General features: G+C 36.5%; 1 protein-coding gene across 1 annotated transcript in view; it reads left to right on the top strand.

The window, feature by feature from the left end:
- The window catches only part of ITGBL1 (integrin subunit beta like 1), a 134,973-nt gene that overhangs the window by 59,818 nt on the left and 54,819 nt on the right, over window positions 1-20,336 (top strand). The window contains exons 3-7 of the mRNA XM_057402106.1: window positions 2,085-2,231; window positions 3,518-3,640; window positions 8,551-8,691; window positions 11,422-11,562; window positions 14,941-15,087. Of these exons, the coding sequence (XP_057258089.1) occupies window positions 2,085-2,231; window positions 3,518-3,640; window positions 8,551-8,691; window positions 11,422-11,562; window positions 14,941-15,087 (699 nt within the window). The remainder of the gene's footprint in view (window positions 1-2,084; window positions 2,232-3,517; window positions 3,641-8,550; window positions 8,692-11,421; window positions 11,563-14,940; window positions 15,088-20,336) is intronic.

Below are 20,336 nucleotides of genomic sequence, written 5' to 3' on the forward strand. Positions count from 1 at the left end.
TCAAGGTCAAAATTATTCATACAATCTTACAAATTTATATTAATTAAATTCCTTATAGTTGCTTTCAGTTTCATGCAGGAGATCTTCCATTATTTCTCTCAGTTTAATTTAATTTATTTTTTTTTGTATTTTCTTGTTAAATAAAGCCAAAAATCTGCTCTGTATGACTAGTCTTATGGAAGTCTTTTTTTTCATTTTCTTTAAGCAGGCTGTATGAATCTTAAATGAAATTATTTTTTTTCCTCTATGCACCATATGTTAGATTAGTGGATCTCTAACTGAGAGAGGTTATTGCTGTTGGACCACCAGTACTAAACAGGAGTTCTTCTGCCTTACTCTGTCATTTAGAATGGGAATATCAGTCTTCCTTTTATAAGAGCATCTTTTCTTCACTAGCAGACATCAAACTGTTAAATCACAAAAGTGCCTAACATAAAGAATGCAAAGTCATTGTGTTAATAATAGTAAATTCCTTCCTTTCAAGGAAGGAAAACAGGGAGACTGTTATGCTTTGTCTTTAGGTATTTTAGCTACCATTTTCTGGAATGTCTTATGCTGTTGCCTTCAGTGAAGCAGAGTAATGGCAAGATTAGGTTTTTATTATATATCCGACATTTTTCGTTAGTTTTGGGGGTTTTATAATTGTCCATTACTAACAGAGAGTTATTCAGCAATTTTTTAGGTGGAAACTCTTGTTTTAAAACACAAACTAACATGATTCTGTAATATGGTTTTGAACTACTTTTTTTCAGCTAAAGAATTTTATCTTGTCTTATGACCATCTTGGAAGGCAAACAAAATTTTACTGAGCAACATAAGATACTCCTTTTTCTCATTAAAATTTTCTATTTACAACAGTTATTTTAATTCCTTCTTATTGGCATCAGATAGGGCTTGTATTTTCAGACAGTTGACTCTATCTGCAGGCAACAGATGCATTTAAAATAAACTGCAATAAGATTCTATTTTTGAGATCTAGTGATTGCAAGGGAATCATTTGTCAATCAGATATACATTCAAGTTTTTTTTTAATTAAATATTCTATTTTGAAAGATTTGCATTTGTTTTCACATTTGCTAACTAAAATTGTAAAGGAATGCTAAAGATTTATGTGATAGAAATTTTCACCTGGAATTTAGTGTGGAACATGATACTTAATGTACAACATAAATAGTGTAAATTGTCAATTCATTTGCATATTTGGGTATTTTTCAAGAAAGCTAAAGAAGTTTTATAAACAAACTTTCCTTACTTTTATCAGTATTGATGCTATTAGGTATATTACAATTTTTAAGCAATGAGTTCTTGAAATGATAGAAGGCTAGCATGACATCACCTAATAGATTGAGCAGCTGCATTATTCTTTAAGATATTTCACACTTAGCAAATAATCATAAGCAAATATAGTCCCACATAATATACACTACATTGCCAATATCACGTCAATGTTTAAAGGCAAATTCAGTTTTGCAGTGGCAGCCAAGTAGACTTTAAGTGGGTGGGAGAAGGCTGGAAGAACCAGTAGCCAGGGGAGGCTCTGGGAAAAAAGATTTATGCCTCTTAGTAGAGGAAGGAGCTACAGCTGCTGCTGCATGAGGAAATTACTGCTTGATGCTATAGCTGGCCTACGCCTCACTCCTTTTCAGGGTTTGTACCATAATCATTAATCCAGAGTCCTCAGGCTGCAGATTCTAGCTGTTCTTTTCCTACAGTTGGTCAAGGAGGTGAATAGAATCTCTGTGCGTGCAGTTTTGTTGTGTTAATAATAGTAAACAGTAGACAAATACGGAAATGAGAAAGAGATGAAAGTAGTAAGAAAGCCCATTGTCCATACAGGATGATTTAGTTCTGTATTCTTTCATAAAATAAAAACTCATATTATCTATCAAAATTACACACATTAGATTTCAAACTCATGGTGATTCCAGGTGTCTCCTCATATTTAAGATCATATTTATTCATTTCTATTTTTAATTGCATATGAACTACGTTAATCATGTTCCTTTAAGACTATAATTGATGGAATCTATTTTAAAAGATGGATTAGAAAATATAAGGACTTGACACACTCTTTCCATTGCTAGGCCATGGGAAGTGCGATTGTGGGAAGTGCAAATGTGATGAAGGCTGGTATGGTGAAGCTTGTCAGTATCCAACTACTTGCAACCTTACACGGAAAAAAAGTAATGAAATGTGCAAGAATTCTCAAGATATCATCTGTTCTGGTGCAGGTAAGAGGTCTTTTGTAGCTTTTGATGGCTTAATGTTCTCCCTGTGTTATTTTGAGAATCACTGTAATTTCTTTTCTAATTAGGAATTTTCTAGACTGTGTTTCCAAAGACTAAGAAATAACTGTATGTACACTAAAATGCTTAATTTTCATATAGGCCTATTCCTGTGCGTATGATGTGTGCTGATTCAGAATGCCTACTTTAGTACCCTGGTTTATCCATAGCTATTTTATGTTGATGAAACTACAGCTGCTTCATGCATTTTGCCCATCAAAAGGTTATAGTAAGGGCATTAACACAGAAATGGCAGAAATGGCATTTGCATATACTTTTCCAAGACATTTTTAAGCTGTAAAATAGTTATTAAAAACTGTTGTGTAAGATCTGCTGAATCATTTTAATGAAGTATTTCCATCTTCACTTTTCTGATGTGGTATCTCTCTGTTCTCTAAACACCTAAACGTCACCTAAACTGACTCTCAAAAATAAGCATGGTTCATTCTGGTCAAAGTACTTACATAAATAATTTTAAAGTACTTAAACAAGAATGTTAAGACCCGTTTTTCCTCTTTCTTTCCTTCGCTAGAAATGCTCCCATTCTAACAACTGCTAAGAGTGGCTAAGAGAGGAGTGTTTGTGAGGTCAGGAGATGAGTAAATGCTTTTGGTTTTGCTGGTATTAAACAAGACATGAATTCCAATGAGACTGACTAGGGAGTTTGAGGTAGCTTTGATGAGCTGTAGCCATAGATATTTTGTCTTGAAGGGATTGCCTTTCAATATACTGCTGACATTGCCTTTGGGGTCTGAACTCTGTTTAATTGCCAGTAAAGATGGGGAGGGATTATATGAGTTGTTGCAAAACCAGTCTTCTACTGTCACACAGCTAAACATTTCTTGTAACCCTTTTCACGAACCAATCAAGATCCACCTAAAATGTACCTTTTCTGACTCAACTGCTCCTAATCATTTGCCAGAGCAACTAGGCCATCCTACCTAAACTGAGATTCTCTATATTCTCTATTTTTTCTGTAAGTTCTTAATATGTTTATTTATGACTTTTATATGTTATCATGCATTATGTTTCAAACTGAAAAATATACAGAAGTATATTTGCAGCTAAGATTGGGCTTTCTGTTGATATGGATTGTTTCTGTGTCTGTCTTTATTTATCTGGATGATCTTCAGATTTCAGCCTTCTCGAAAATAAAATGCATACCATCTCTGATGGACTAATGAATCTTTTCCTAAACTGCTGTCATTGAGTACTGTCTTAAACATTTCCAGGTACATGTCACTGTGGCAGGTGTAAATGTGCAAACTCAGAAGGAAATGGACTTGTCTATGGTAAATTTTGTGAATGCGATGACAGAGAATGCATAGATGATGAGACAGAAGAGATTTGTACAGGTATGTACTTTAGTGCAAGAAGGGTGTTATAAAATCATTTAATTGTGTAGACCTATGAAATGTCTACTGAATACTTGCAAGAATTTAGCTTGCAGATTGTAAGTGGGAATTTCAGGTGCAGAAATGAGCTGAAGTAGAAGGTTAAAGAACAAAGAAATCCTGTGACATCTTCCGCTTTTTGGAAGAACTGCAAAAAGGATTTTACAATGTAATTCACTAAGGTAATTTGCTTAGTGTGTTTGTCTTTGGTAGAATATAAGAAGTGTTAATGCTTTGTAGTACAGATGAGAGCAAGGTGGAGGACAGAAAGAAAAATGAAAGAAAAAAAAGAAAATTAGATTACTAGCAATTTTGTCAAGGAAGCAAAACAAGAATAAATATGGATGAAAACTCAGAAGCAATTCAGGAGACAAAAAGGGAAAAGAATGAACGAAGAAAAATTTGAACTGTGATAGCAAAGGCAAAATAATAAGATAGAGTGAAATCTGCTGATATATAGAAAAGCAACTGAAATTTAAACTATGCTTTCATTTCTTTGTAAGATAGAAACCTGGCAATTTAATATTGTGCAATGCACAGCACTTATGGAATTATAAATATTGTTGCTGATACTACCAGGGAGGCTTGTCCTTAAGATGGAAGTTGCTATAGATATTTTTCAAGCTATACACAAGCATACTGTGTCTGTATGCACACTGGATGGTTCAGAACTGCTCTTAGACTATTCATACTCTGATAACAGTACTTGCTCTCTGTGTGCATGTATATATAGAGAGAATACGTGTGTAAAATAGCTTTATCTATCTTTATCCATACACAGAGAACAAAATAAATCCTATATATTTTAGTTCCTTTGATGGGAAAAAGAACTTTTTTGTTGCATAGGATTAGGTAGAGATTTTAAGTGAGAGTAAATAAAAATGGTCTTCTGAAGTCCAAATCCAGAAGTAGAGTACAATATTTCCACTAATTGCCTAAAATAAAATGAATGTAAAGTAATAATTTCTATGTGCCAATTATGCCATGTATATATTTATTTGCTTGCAACTGTTGCATAAGGTACCAAATATGGTAAAAGTTCAGTGTTTAGTTCCAGTAAATTCTCCTTCTGCTGTTTTTGCCCATTTTTTTTTTCCTCCCACACCTGTGTGGATGCTGGTTTACATTGTTAGGTTTTCCTTAGCTCTTATTTCCCTTTGTTTCATCCAGGGGTACCATATTCCAAAACAGACCAGATGCACCTCTGTAAAAAACTAACCATGTATTCTGATGAAACAGGACAAAAAATGATGCTAGGTTCAAGTCTCTAAGGGATGTGATTCATTAGTACAAAAGCCTGATGCCTTATTTAAGGTTTGGAGCATTTTAAAGTAAATATAAACTAATGGTGTGTTGTCTTGGTTAGGTTGTTGTAAGCTGAAAAGCTTATGCACATAGGCTGTGAATCTTAGAATTCACATTGCTTTCTAACAGAACTCTACAGGACACTGTCCCACACGACATCCTTGTCTCTAAATTGGAGAGATATCAATTTGATGGATGGACCACTCAGTGGATAAAGAACTGGCTGGATGACCACACACAAAGAGTTGTGGTCAATGGCTCAATGTCCGGCTGGAGACCAGTAATGAGTGGTGTCCCTCAGGAATCGGTGTTGGGACCGGTCTTGCTCAACATCTTTGTCGCTGACATGGACAGTGGGATTGAGTGCGCCCTCAGCAAGTTTGCCGATGACACCAAGCTGTGTGGTTCAGTTGATAGGCTGGAGGGAAGGAATGCCATCCAGAGGGACCTTGACACGCTTGTGAGGTGGGCTGATGCCAGGCTTAGGAAGTTTAACCATGCCAAGTGCAAGGTCCTACACCTGGGTCGGAGCAATCCCAGGCACAGCTACAGGTTGGGCAGAGAAGAGATTCAGAGCAGCCCTGTGGAGAAGGACTTGGGGGTGCTGGTCAATGAGAAACTGAACATGAGCCAGCTTCAGTGTGTGCTCGCAGCCCAGAAAGCCAACTGTATCCTGGGCTGCATCAAAAGGAGTGTGACCAGCAGGTCAAAGGAGGTGATCCTGCCCCTCTACTCTGCTCTCCCGAGACCTCACCTGGAGTATTGTGTGCAGTTCTGGTGTCCTCAACATAAAATGGACATGGGACTGTTGGAACAAGTCCAGAGAAGGGCCATGAGAATGATCAGGGGTCTGGAGCACCTCCCGTATGAAGACAGGCTGAGAAAGTTGGGGCTGTTCAGGCTGGAGAAGAGAAGGCTGCGTGGAGACCTTATAGCAGCCTTCCAGTGTCTGAAGGGGGCCTATAAGGACGCTGGAGAGGGACTCTTCATTAGGGACTGTAATGACAAGACAAGGGGTAAGGGGTTAAAACTTAAACAGGGGAAGTTTAAATAGGATGTAAGGAGGAAATTCTTTCCTGTGAGGGTGGTGAGGCACTGGAATGGGTTGCCCAGAGAAGTTGTGAATGCTCCATCTCTGGTGGTGCTCAAGGCCATGTTGGACAGAGCCTTGGGTGATATGGTTTAGTGTGAGGTGTCCCTGCCCATGGCAGGGAGGTTGGAACTTGATGATCTTAAGGTCCTTTCCAATCCTAACTATTCTATGATTCTATGATTCGACGATTCTACAACCATATGTATTAACAAGGGTATGTGATAGGACAAGGGGTAATGACTTTAAACTGAAAGAGGGTAGATTTAGATTAGACATTAGGAAGAAGTTCTTTACTGTGAAGGTGGTGAGACACTGGCATAGGTTGCCCTGTGGATGCCCCATCCCTGCAAGTGTTCAATGGCAGGTTGCACAGGGCTTTGAGTACCCTGGTTGAGTGGAAAGTGTCCCTGCCCATGGCAGGGGAGCTCTAACTAGGTGAACTTTTGAGGTCCCTTCCATCGCAAACCATTCTATGATTCTATGATCCCACACTGAACCAAGCCTTATGCAGAAAAAATGGACACCACATGAACTGAAGGTCAAAGGAATATAATTTCATCACAGAAAAAGCAGATCCCACATGCCTATTTGGTTATTGCTTCTCTCTCGCCTCCACATGCTGCCTTTAATACCATCTCTCCTTCCACAGAATTTCCACCACAGGAATCACTTAGTTTTATTTATGAAGTAAAAAGAAACAGTGCTCAAACCCGGTTCTGCTTAGGTAGCATTGGCCTCTGGATACTCTGTCCACAGGCAAGGTGAACCTGATCAGTGCAATCAGTTTCTGTTGTACTTTCCCAGTTTGTGTAGCACCCATTTAGTTGCTACATACCCTTGATTGCCCTTGAAGGTATAGATGGATCTTCAAAGAAAGCAAATTCAGGAGTATCAAACTAATGAAAAAACAAAAGCTTCTATTTACACACATGTTTTCTAAAGGCTGCAGCTGTGAGCTGTGTTTTCATCCTGGAAAAGCATACAATGCCATGCTGAGATATGGATGTATTTTAATCTTTGCACAAGGGAATTGCATTCTTTAAGTAAATCCATTATTAGGTAAGGCAGAGTTACAAAAATGTATCAAGTTTTTCTAGTCTCAGATTTTTATCAGTCAGTTGACTGCATCACTTTTTGTTTGAGATTACATAAACTTTGGAATCAAGTTGCAGTTTATTTTTAATAAAATATCATGGTTTCTAGGAAATTAAATTCTGACATTGATAATTTTTATCCAAGGCACTTTGTTTTTCTTTCTCTAATGGAGTGATTTTGTCTTCAGTCAAGAGCAAGAGGTAGAAAATTGTATCATTTAATTCAAAATTCTTTGAGGACTACACAAGAGTGAGTGAAGATTGAAGTAGTGATATTTTAATCTGCAAAAACTGCCAGTGGATCAAGTTAATTTGCTTCTTCACCTTTTTTCCTTTAATTTCTTATCCCTTCTTAAGGAACATCCCTTTAGTAAAAAACATTATTTTAGACTTTGTTGTTTATTTATCTAATTATTTTTTAATCTTCTGTTATATTTTGACATGTGACCAAAAAATTGTAATGAAAAATCCATGATTAATTTTAAAAACAAAAACCAAAACAAAACCAAAATGAAAATATTTTCCCCAGGTCTGAATTTGACAGTTAAGGATATAAGTTGACCAGACTGTGATGGAAATGACCAGGTCTACTAAGCTTAACATGCCTGGAGAGAAAAAAGGAGATCCTGACTTGATCTTTCTAGTAAAGAATTAATTTATTGCCTTAGGATAAGTAAGAGTTGCAGCTACTTAATTTAAATGCTTTGTGTCATTGAAACACATGGCAGAAGTACCTTAGTGGATCAAAATATTCAGAAGCTGGTTTCATGAAGCCTCAGATGACCCCAGTATCTTTTGGAGAGATGTGTGGTTTGTTAAATGAAGATCTAAAAGGTGCATTTTACTATGTCTTATTTTTCATGAACTGGTTTATCCATGCTCAAAGATCTTAACAGGTAAGAAGGGAAGCCACATACAATGTAAACAGCTTTTAAATCAAAGTCCCTGTGCTGGAATTATCTGACGAGTCAAGAACACACAGTGTTTTCTTAGACATGCTAAGTATGATGGGCAAGTGTGTCCTATCTTGACATTTAAAACTGTGCTTAAATCTTAAATTTTAACTATTACATTTACTGTCTTCCAAATTTACCTATAAAGTTTCAAAAATTAAGCTTACAAATATAAAAATAGTGATTATTATTATTTATGGATTAAATTGAATCTGTAATTAAATGAAAACTTATTCTAAAATAGACTTGGGGGAAAAGCATAACTCAGATATCCTTTGTCTTGTTTTATGCAGACATATACAGTCTATAAATTATTTCTATTCTGAGTGTAATGCTAAAAGTTTTTAAAACAAAAAACAGTTAAATTGTTAATGCCTTTTAAAAACTTGCCTCTTTCTCACTGTATAAAATTTGTTTTGGCTTAAGGCCATGGAAAGTGTTACTGTGGAAACTGTTACTGTGAGGCTGGTTGGCATGGAGATAAATGTGAATTCCAGTGTGACATCACCCCCTGGGAGATCAAGAAAAGATGCACATCTCCAGATGGCAAAATCTGCAGCAACAGAGGTGTGTCATTCGCACGTTCCTTCTATGCATATTTATATAGCGTGTTTTTATTTTACATTATGCATTTTCTGCAGTAGGACATCATAGTGGTGTTTGCTGATAGTTTCTAATTTACTCTCAATTATTTCAAGTCTGGATATACATTTCCAAGTGAGTGCATAGATACCTGTTTTTAGGTATAAACTTATACATATCTACACCCATTTTTGGATTAAGCTGACCCAAGTTGTTTTCATCCTTCACTTTTATAGTAAGACTGAGCAGGATAATTTGTTAATATATGCTTTGGTGAGAGAGCTACCCTGCAAAATAAAGTATTAGCAGACTTTTGACTTAGAATGGATTGGTGCTATAAGGCCAACAGGGGTGTATGTCAATTCACTCTTCAAGAAGACTAAGAACCCACAACTGAATAAGGAAAGTGAAAACACAAAGCTTTTAGTTTCCACTGCAACCTGAAAAGAACAACTGCAAAGTGTTTAGTAACAATGCTGTGGAATGCATATGGGGCTGGAAAGGTAGACTTCACACTATTTCTAATTGCATGGGATTTTATTTGCATAAAGTTCTGTCTAATTTTGCCATTTTGGAAAAAAAAAAAGGCACAAAATAATGTTGATTTTTACTAGCTGCTATGTTTGATTTCACTGAATAAAGAGTTACAAACCCCATGTTATTTTTGGGGTGATAGTTCAGTATAGTTTCAGTAGTACTTAAGCACAAGCCACATGGAAACCTTTCTTAAAAGCAGCTCTACTGACAAAACTTGCTATAGTGTGAACATCTAATTATCCTGAGAGCATTTAGAAAACTGTCTTGTCTTAATTACAAGGAAATTGAAAGACTGGCTTAAATAGATCATGTAGGCTCATTTGGTCTTGGAACATCAGCAGTAAAAAAATATCTGTAATTCTGGAAATAATAAATATCAAAATGGCTTCAGATCAGATGTTTTGTTTGTACAAAGAAAGTAATTACTTGACAAAGAATTTCTTGTCAAAGCAATTTTTTTTTTCAAATTTCAAATTTTAGTATGCAAGCATGTCTTTAAATTTACATTGTGAGTGGGGCGCAAATGAGGATTAATAGTATAGCTGATATTCTGAATAGCTCTCCTATACAAAGGTACATTCATGGAATACTTCCATATTTTTAGCCTTTCATGTATTTGTTATTTTATCCATATAAAAATTCTGTAGGCTTTTGACTGCACAAAGTTGCTTTCCAACACAGTATTTCTACTCTCTATACTCCTATTAACCCAGTTCTCTGTGTTTATACATCTTGTGGTATAGCTGAAGTTCACCTTGTCAGTCTTGGGCCTTCTAAAAAATTAAATAGCAAGGCTAACCTTGCTGTCTAGCCTCCTTCAGCGCTAAGGTGGATAAATTGTCTGTATCTTTCCACCAACCTAGTCAACCAGCTGAAACCAGATGTGAATCTTTAGATTTTTTTAAACCTTGGTGAGACAGTGTTTTTCCTTCCAATATCCAAGACAGCTGATTCAAATTCACTTTGAAGTTGTTTCTGGGAAGAGAAATCACTCCCCAGATGCATTTCCTCATTTTCTGGGCTTTCTTTGTTTGTTGCTATTGTGTTGGTTTTTTTTCTTCTCCTTTAGTAATGGCACTGAATTGTAAAAGTATCAAAAATCAGGTTCACATTTTTTGAGGGCTGTCTTGGTGGCTTTAGCACCAAAGGGGCAGGGCAGCAAGTCTTCTGCATGATGTAACTGTCATGCATCCACAATTGCGTAGACCTTCTCTCGTCAGAGGATGTGCCCATGTCTACATGTACTCTTTAGTCATGCTGTCCTGATATCCTCAAATGCATTATATTGTTCAGAGCGATCTCAAGAAGAAGACAAAGGCTTTGGTGGAGTAATAGAAGGTGAACCTATTCTTAAGATGATTAATTGCCTGCATCTGTAAGGTTTGGCTGCTTCTTTATGCCTGTTGGCATCTCAGAAAAAGTAGTGAGTGTATGGCCCTGAAGCATATTTGGATTTCTGAATAAGGAAACTGTCTTTTTGTCCTGACTTTTCCTCAACAAGTAGGATGTGTGTTCTCTGTATATCAGTAAGGTTGTGCAAAATTAGTATCTTTGTCATATTTCACATTTCCCTTCTTATTGTGAACAACAGCCCTGAATATTGACTTTGGAAAAGCAGAAAAGTATCATTTTTATGTAGGTCTGTACTGATGATCTTCTTAGGTAGAGAATGACCTTCTAGACATTTTCAGCTGGGTTAATATGGATTCCCTTCTAGTTTAAATGTTTATGCTTTAACAATCATTAATTATCCACTGTGCCCAAGCCCAAGTTATTTAAACAACATTGATTTTTATTCTCATTAGTGTCAAGGCAAATTACGGTTGATGTCAAAGATTTACAATTGTTCTGTGCTCTATATTTTTCTGTTGATTCCTAGCAAGGCTCAACAGCAAAAAGAAACTTGAACGGGAAGAAAACTTGTTTGTATGAAGTATTACTACGAAATAATCATAGAAGGTTTTAAGTCATAGAAGATGAACATACTCTCATGATTAACACTTGTAGCTTTGAAACTGCATTCCTGTGAGAGCAGACAATTCACAAGTGTAAATTCCTGTAATCAAACTACTATTGCTCTAAATTGCTCAGTTAATCTGCTCTGGCTCTCTCTCTTTTTTTTTTTTTTTTTTTTACACTCTTTCTTTTTTTTTTTTTCCCCCTCTTTTTTTTTCTTAGGCACATGTGTATGTGGGGAATGCACATGCCATGATGTGGACCCCACAGGTGACTGGGGAGATATTCATGGAGATACTTGTGAGTGTGATGAAAGAAACTGCAAAGCAGTGTATGATAGATATTCTGATGACTTCTGTTCAGGTAAGGAATATATAAGGAACTTATTTACAGTTTTATGACGGAAACATTCAATTGGTCTGATCTTGCTCTTCCTTAGTCTTCCAATTCTCATTTTCCTGTCTTAAAATATACCAAGCTTTAGCTGTCTTCTTTTTTTATTTGCTTGTTTTGGGTTTTTTTTTGGAGAGGTGTAGTGGGTTTTTTAGATTAATTAATTAATTCTAAAGTTTTCATAAAACTTTTTTTTTTCTATGCCTTTTAACAAAATTGTGTAAATATTAATCACTTTTAGGTGCCCATCTCCCTTCTAACACTCTTTTCTTCAGTGTAACCTGACATAAATTGGAGAATGGTTGAAACTTTCAAATATATGCATCTCCTTCCTTGGGAAAATTTAAATTTGAAAAGTTGTTAGATCAAATTTTATTTGTTATTACATGTTATATGTCAGGGAGAGGACAAGCGAGGGGAAAAAATTTGAGGAAAAGTGAATTGATGAATTAATGAAAAACAGTATCCTGAGAATGCCAATTGACCTGAGAACAAATAGAACATCAATATGTGGAAAATATGAATGTCTAGTCCAGCTGCACATCACTGGCTGTACATCTTAGACACATTCACCTTCCTTTTTTCTTCTACCTCATAGCATTATATTCAAATTAGTTAATGTCCATCCAGCCATCCAAGGTTTGCAGTGTATTTAAATTGGTGATTTGTCTATTATCTAACAAAAGCTGACATTCTGTGTGAGATCTTGCATACAATTTTTTATAGTTACTGATAAAATTGCTAATATTGGGCAGGAGAAAAGGACTCTGGTCAATACACAGCATTCAATTTGTACACGCAAGAACCTTTTGAAAACAAATGAGGGTGGTTTCAAAGGGACTTGACAGATTACAGGTTGCCAGCTCTAATGCATCCAGTAGAAATTTGCTCTGGGCTAATTAATAATAAGAAGATTGCAGTCACATTAAGGAAAGTAGTGATGTGGTTTATTCTCCTATTACTAGAATGAGAGATTCCTCATAGAACGATTGTAAGAGTTATCCATAATAGGGAGAGAAGGCTGAAACAAACATGATACATAAAATTCTTAACCTCTTGTTTGCCTGTTTTGTTGTTTTTTTAAAGTAAATATTGATGAATCACTAGCTAACAAATGCAAGAGAGAGAGAGAAAAAAAAGCAGCATTGCTAAAAACCATCAGCAAATTAATTTTCTTGTTACTGTTTTAGCCACCTACAAATGTTAGATAGGTTTATTTAATTAATAAGCTGGAAGGAGGTAGAACTGCAGACATGAGAGCAGCAGGAAGATTGACTTTGGGATGTTGTCAATTTTTTAATGTATTATTGTGTTGCTGAGTATGTTTTTAGCACTTAGGGGCTGATCAAAATGTCAGCATCAGTTACAGAATACAAAGCTAAAAAACAATGCAGAAAATATGCTCTGTAGTTAAGGGTGAACTCAAGAGTTTCAAACCTAATTAGATTAAAGCAAACCTGTAGCATCTACAGCTAATGCTGTATCACTGGAACATGGCTTGAACTCTCTCTTATCCAGACATTACTGCCATTGCTGGTGCTGCTGCCCGGGGTGGTAACTGTTGTAAGAAAGCAAAGTATAAGAAAGTATGGACAGTTACAAAGGAATCGGGGAAAGATATTGTCATTTCACATTGGATTAAGGATTGGTACAATACTCTTTATTACACAGCCATGAGCAAACCTTATGAGAGATACAAAAGAAGGCACTCATATGGTTTGCTTTAAGTAACTAAAACTCATGAAGTATAGCTTAGTTTTTCTACCTAATCAGAAGAAAAAGTATTCTTATTCTTATCAATTCCATTTCCATTACATTTCAAAAAAGCCTAATTTAAGCTTAAATGGCCAACCAAGAATGCATTCCTGAAATAAAGCATGCAGAAAATCCATATTCATATTAAGTAGTGTGAACAGTGTCTGTTTACAAAACAAATAGATAATACATCAAATAGAGGTGATATAAAACTTTTTCTGTCTTTTTCTGCCTAGCCAATACATAAAACTAGAAACCACATTGCCCTGATTAGCAGATTGAAATGATAGGAAATCGTGTTTACATGTAAAGACTTTATTGCAAATGAATGAAATACTATGTTTACTCCATAAACTACAAATGACAGGAATTGACAGCCCTGATGTGAGGATTTAACATCAAGCAACAGCAGCTCCCTCCAGAAACTTCATATGGCTTGGGGTGACTGTCAATTTGCAGTACATCATATTAGGAACTGGATGCCTTCTTTTAACATCTGAAGTGCAGTTCAGTATGTTACTGAATTATTTTCTTTAAGAGGTGTTTGCAACATTAAAGTGATTCTCTTCCTTTAAAAGGAGAATATCTTTCATGACTTGCCATAGGAAGAAAAAAGGCTTCCTTAAAAAAATTCCTACATTCATACATCTCATTATCTCCTTTGCTGTGGCTTTAGCAAAGAAAATATTTTATGAAAGAACATCATCCTCTCATAAGTATGTTTACCTGTAAGGAGCTACACATGGAAGCAAAAGAGCATTAGGCTCATGATGAAGGGAAAGGGGCTTGGTTTTTCTTGGTCTGGATATGTTAGCATTCGTATGGAGGAAATAGCTTGTTTGGATGGCTTTCCAGGTTAAGTTCTCAGAAGGGGTTCACCCCTAATTCTTGGCTGTTGCTTTTTTTTTTTTTAAAGAAACTGTCCAGAAAAGTTTCCTTGGAGATCAGTTGCTTTTCCTTACCTCAACTTGTACAATGAAAGTTGCATTTATATTGCTATGTTCAGACATGGTCAGGGGGAGTCAAGTTAGCTAAAGAGATACCAAAACCACTGCCCTACTGAAATAAGAACTGATTATGTCCAGTATTTTATTATTTGCACATCACTATTTAGTAGAAGGCATTGGTTTCAGACTTGGAACTGGTGCAACTTTGTTTGTCTGTAGTGGATCACATTGATTACAAATAGGTTAAAGATTATATTGATATATTACTTAGAGAGTATGCTGCAACTGTAGTAGAAAAAGAATATAAATGTTAATGAAATATTGCCTTATGCTGGCCTAAGTTTTCCAGACAATGGTGAATGTGTATTTGTAAATTTTCCACCTTTTCACGAGGAGTGTGTGCCAAAGGCAAAGAAGCCCTTAACACACAAAAAATAATAAAAAAATAAAATTAAAGGAAATATGGGTCAAATAGAATGGTAGACCAGTGATATTTTCAGAGAAAAGTAGATATACTCATTTGGTTGTATTTTTGCCAGTCTGATTATTTAATATTATCACAGCTTTGAGAAAGTTCATCTAATCATGAGGTTTTAATACTTATCATCAGTATGGAGGCTAATCTTTAACTGCATTCACTGTAAAGGTCATGGACAGTGTAATTGTGGAAGGTGTGACTGTAAAGAAGGATGGACTGGGAAAAAGTGTGAACATCCACATTCTTGTCCATTGTCACCTGAGGAGAGTGCTAAAAAATGCCAAGGAAATTCTAATTTACCTTGCTCTGGAAGAGGTAAGCACATTTCTGGAAGAATTTTCATGCCCTTGAAATGTACTTCCATTAAAAAATTTTTTACAGATGTCCAACATTACTAGTACTGAAAAATGTGAACTTTCTTGGCTTACTGTGCATAAATCACACCTGTGTACCTTATGGGAAGGGAGGAGAAGAATACAAAGGTCACCTATTTTTCCTGTCATCCACTACTTTGTATTTTGTTTTACATATCTCAACATTTGGTTTGGAGATTTACAAGGGTGCTTTGAAGTTTACTGCAGTTAAGTCTTTACTACATTAAAAATATGAACCTATTCTATGCATTCTTTGACAAAGCCAGCATGAGATTTTCAGCCTGTGTAAAATGTTGTGGCACCAATGTGGGAGAGCTGTTTGGATTTACACCGCCTAAGAACCTGCCCCACTGAGTGCAGGACTGACTTCTATAATGCAGTTGTTCTTCAGTGCAGTACGCTTGTTAGCCACTGGCTTTTCATTTGAAAGCACTTCTTTGTGACACTGTGTAGCCTTTTCAAAAGCTTTGAGTACAAAAATATACATACAGTTGAAATACACATTGCAAGTGAAATGAAACTTTTCTCAGAAGGAAAAGAACCTGCCAATTTTAATCTGTCACTGTGTGAAATGTGGTTTTCTGCAGAAAAGAGAGAGAAAAGTAAATAAGAGACAGACTTTTGCTAGAACTGGTAATTGAAGTTCTGAATTTTGTCCACTTAGGTATTTGCTGGGAAAGGTCTAAAGTTATTCTTGAATTGTTGCATCTGACCTGAAATGTAATTTCAGTTGCAATTTCTTCTTTCAACAATGCTTTCTAATGTAGTCAAAAACTGTAGGTTGTCCACCCAAGTCAGCACTCTATAACTGTATTTTTCTCCCCACGTAAATGGGTAGCAGCTCATAAGTTAGCGCAGCATTATCTGCATCTTTAAAGAATTATGTATTAACAGTTTGTTGCTTGCTCTTTTCTTCATTAAGCTACAGTTTTGCAGTGAATTGCATCTCTCTTGCTAAAAATTCTCAAATAAATTTTTGTCTACAAGTTAGGTGAAGCATGGGCATCTGTAAGGAATTAACTGCATTTTATTGTTCGTGATCACAAGGATTAAAACTAAAAGAAAAGAGTGTTAACATTTGATTGATTTATTTATATTTTTTTAAATGCTAGCTCAGTCTTTTCCTGTTCTTATTGGATGCTAAATATCTCTTCTCTCACCTGCTTCATTAGGAGTTGTGTATGTTGAACATTTGGAGTTAATTCTATGATTTAATTGCATTGTGCACTATGAGAGTCAAATGGCAGAGAAAAGAATTATATACATAACAACGAGTTTAATCTGAGTTAAAATAGAGTCTTAAGTTATGGAAAATAATGTTCCATTTATATTTCAAATTTTGAAAGTTTTATTAATATAGTGTGAAATATTTTTCCTGAAAAAAAAAAAAAAACAAACCCCAAAAAACTGAAACCACTCCAAACCCAAAAAACCCTACCTGAGTGTTAATGCTGGCAGTGCTCTCCAGCTGATATATTAACAGTGAAATAAGTCCCTTTCAGGTGTATTAATTTGACTGGATGATCTGTTGATCAACATTTTAAAATAAAGCGCAAGCAATATCTATTGGAATAAAAGAAATATTTGATAGTGGCTTTCACTAAACTTCCTTTGACTTCCAAACAAGAAATCACCAAGTTGCATAAGGAATGCAAATGGCATTCCAAATCCATGGATGTGAATCTAGGAAACGGTATGATAGACTGATGCTGTAATAAAGGATCAAGAGACTCTGCATTCCATGATACAAACAAATAAATAAATTAAAAAACACCCCCAAAAATGCCAAACACCAAAAAAACCCAACCCACCCCCCCAAACCCCCCAAAAAACCCCAAACCAACCAACTAAATAATCCAATCAAATGACACCTGTTTTAAGTCTTCTGGAGAGGGAAAGGCCACAGACTTGTAAAAGCAGCATAACTGAAATCCATAGGGAGGATACTGTGACAAGAAAGGGAAAGTTCCAAAGGAAATCAAAGTGGAACTCTTTCCATTTGAACATTAGTGTTTTGGTAACCTCCTTGTAACATTTTTCTCCTAGTCCTATCATTAGGTACTCTCTAAAAATTACTTTCCCTACGAAAGCATGTTAAGGATGAGGAGAGAGATTCTCGCCAGCTTCATTCATCTAAAGTGAATAATCCCTTTTACCCTTTTATTCCTGAGAGTGGTGTTTGTTTTTTTACTTGCTGCATGACTTTTCACTTTAGATATAATACTTTTACAGTGAAAGTTTGTCCTTTTAAGAAAACACTCTGTACAAAAAGGACCAGTGCCAGAGCGAAAGGAAAAGACACACACAAAAAAATCCTTATAGTAAGAAATAAAGAGATAACATATTGTTGTCAGGATTAAGGAACAAGAAAAACCCCTTTTCACTTTAAAATGTCCACCACACACTTGAGTTTCCCCTTAGGGCAAGAAGCAGATTTCAAAATAGTTATAATAGAAAAGCCTTCAGGAAGAGAATTGAAAATAAAAAGAGTAGGTTTTGAGAACAGAGGAGAGTGTTTTGTCTAAATAATCTTGTTCTCATCACTTACCTTTAGTGAAGGCAGACATCCATGGCAGTTATCTAAAGACAGAAAAATAACAAATATTGTTGGTGGTGTCTTTTACCATTTTAATCTCTTTTCTAAGATTGCTTTTATTTATTTGTTGTATGGTGAGAATGAAACTGTTTCTTTATCTGTGAAATGGCAGAAGCGCGGCTGGTGGCATGTGCCAAGTCATGAGAGCTAGTTCTGTGCTATTACCACTGGAGCCTTATTTACAGTAGCTTTATTTCCCCAAATTTCTGGTTCTTTTGTTCTAAGTGCAGTTATTGATGAAGGACTTTGGGGTCCCCCTCTATTACATTTCCAAAACAAATCGACCAAAACCTGTTCCTATTTCTATCAGGTACCTATAGAAAAGCATTGTCTCCAAAGTCTGCGCTTGTTGACGTAGTAAAGGAAGATGATAGTAGAAGTTGCCATTTGAATAATTCACTATACTTGATATATGACAGGATAGGGTTAGAACGGAAAAGTGTAAACAATCCTAAGTTAAAATCTAGGTTACTATCCCTGCTACCAGCTCTTTATTACAGCCTCTAATGATGCAAATTGCACTGTTTAATTGAAGTGTAAATTACTCTAATGTACATAATCTCTGAATTTGGCCTGCTGTTTTCATTCATTTTGCATGACCCTTGCATTCTGAAGGAGGTCTTAATTAGTGTTATAGGAGACAGCCTGGCAGCAAGTAATGTTATTAGCTGGTGTAACAAGAACAGAACATAAATGCAAGTCATGCATCACATCTCTAGATTTCACCTCATCAACTTTGAGACTGAGCTCTGTTATACATCTGTGCACTTCAAGCAGAGAGGCACCCTAACTGTACTAGCACTTTAATGCCAAATGAGCTGGCATAACAATATTTGTTATACAATTTGATATACCCTTATAAGCTGGACTGGCACTCTGAACTCCAGTTGTAGTCTGTTGAAGGCAAAAGGAAAAATATAGATAAACAGTTGTATCACAATCCTGCTAGACTTGTCTATCAGGACTTTAAATCACTGATTTAAGCTGCTGCTCTGATTCAGGCTCTGCATGAGCCTCCCTCTCTCTGCTAATTGAAGCATGATTCTCTGGAAGCTGCCTTTTAGAATCATAGAATCACAGAATCATAGAATAGTTAGGGTTGGAAAGGACCTTAAGATCATCTAGTTCCAACCTCCTGCCATGGGCAGGGACATCTCACAGTTAACCATGCCACCCAAGGCTCTGTCCAGCCTGGCCTTGAACACCGCCAGCGATGAAGCACTCACATCTTCTCTGGGCAACCCATTCCAGTGCCTCACCACCCTTACAGTAAAGAACTTCCTCCTTACACCCAATTTAAACTTCCCCTGTTTAAGTTTTAACCCGTTACCCCTTGTCCTGTCACTACAGTCCCTAATGAAGAGTCCCTCCCCAGCATCCCTATAGGCCCCCTTCAGATACTGGAAGGCTGCTATGAGGTCTCCATGCAGCCTTCTCTTCTCCAGCCTGAACAGCCCCAACTTCCTCAGCCTGTCTTTCTACGGGAGGTGCTCCAGTCCCCTGATCATCCTCATGGCCCTCCTCTGGACTTGTTCCAACAGTCCCATGTCCTTTTTATGTTGAGGATACCATAACTGCACACAATACTCATGAGAGCAGAATAGAGGGGCAGGATCACCTCCTTCGACCTGCTGGTCACGCTCCTTTTGATGCAGCCTGGTATATGGCTGGTTTTTGGGCTGCAAGCGCACACTGAAGCCGGCTCATGTTCATTTTCTCCTCGACCAACACCCCCAAGTCCTTCTCCGCAGGGCTGCTCTGAATCTCTTCTCTGCCCAACCTGTAGCTGTGCCTGGGATTGCCCTGACCCAGGTGTAGGACCTTGCACTTGGCTTGGTTGAACTTCATAAAATTGGCATTGTCATTGGCAAACTTGCTGAGGGCGCACTCAATCCCACTGTCCATGTCACTGACAAAGATGTTGAACAAGACTTGTCCCAACACTGATCCCTGAGGGACACCACTCGTTACTGTTTTCCAACTGGACATTGAGCTGCTGACCACAACTTTTTGCGTGTGAGCATCCAGCCAGTTCTTTATCCACCAAAGCCAGTTCTTTATCTACTGATATTAGGAAAGGCAGTTTAGAACTGTTGAGAATAGGTCACCTTTTTCCATTTCTGATTTTTTAAAATGCATATTGATATTATTATTATAATCATCATGATCATTACTAATCAGTAAGTGTTCAGGAGCTCAATGGTTCAGTATTTTTGTGTAGAGAAGGTTATTTATTTATTTATCAATGACCAACCTACAGCACTCCTGGCTGTTTGTATATCCTCACAGTAATCCTGCCTGTTACTATATCTTTTTGAGGAGACAGCAAGTAGGGACAGAAGAAGCAAAGAAGGACTGTATATAAAGAAAATATTTCATTTCTGTCTTGAACCCATATTTGTAATGCTTATAACTCAGTAATAAATAAATGGTTCAGGAAGTACTTTATTTCTGCATAAGTGCTTTTTTAATCTGTTGGTAGAAGCAAGGTGTATTAGAAGTTGGCTGTTTCTGAGATGCAGGTGATACTGTAAGAGTGAAGTAGTTCACAGAAATTTCTATAATGGAATTTGTTAATGTTCTGAAGTTTCCCA

This window comes from Pezoporus wallicus, unplaced genomic scaffold (assembly GCF_028554395.1).
Source record: "Pezoporus wallicus isolate ANWC-B61680 ecotype Strahan unplaced genomic scaffold, APGP_CSIRO_Pwel_v1 contig_6520, whole genome shotgun sequence".
In the NCBI taxonomy this organism is placed as follows: domain Eukaryota; kingdom Metazoa; phylum Chordata; class Aves; order Psittaciformes; family Psittacidae; genus Pezoporus; species Pezoporus wallicus.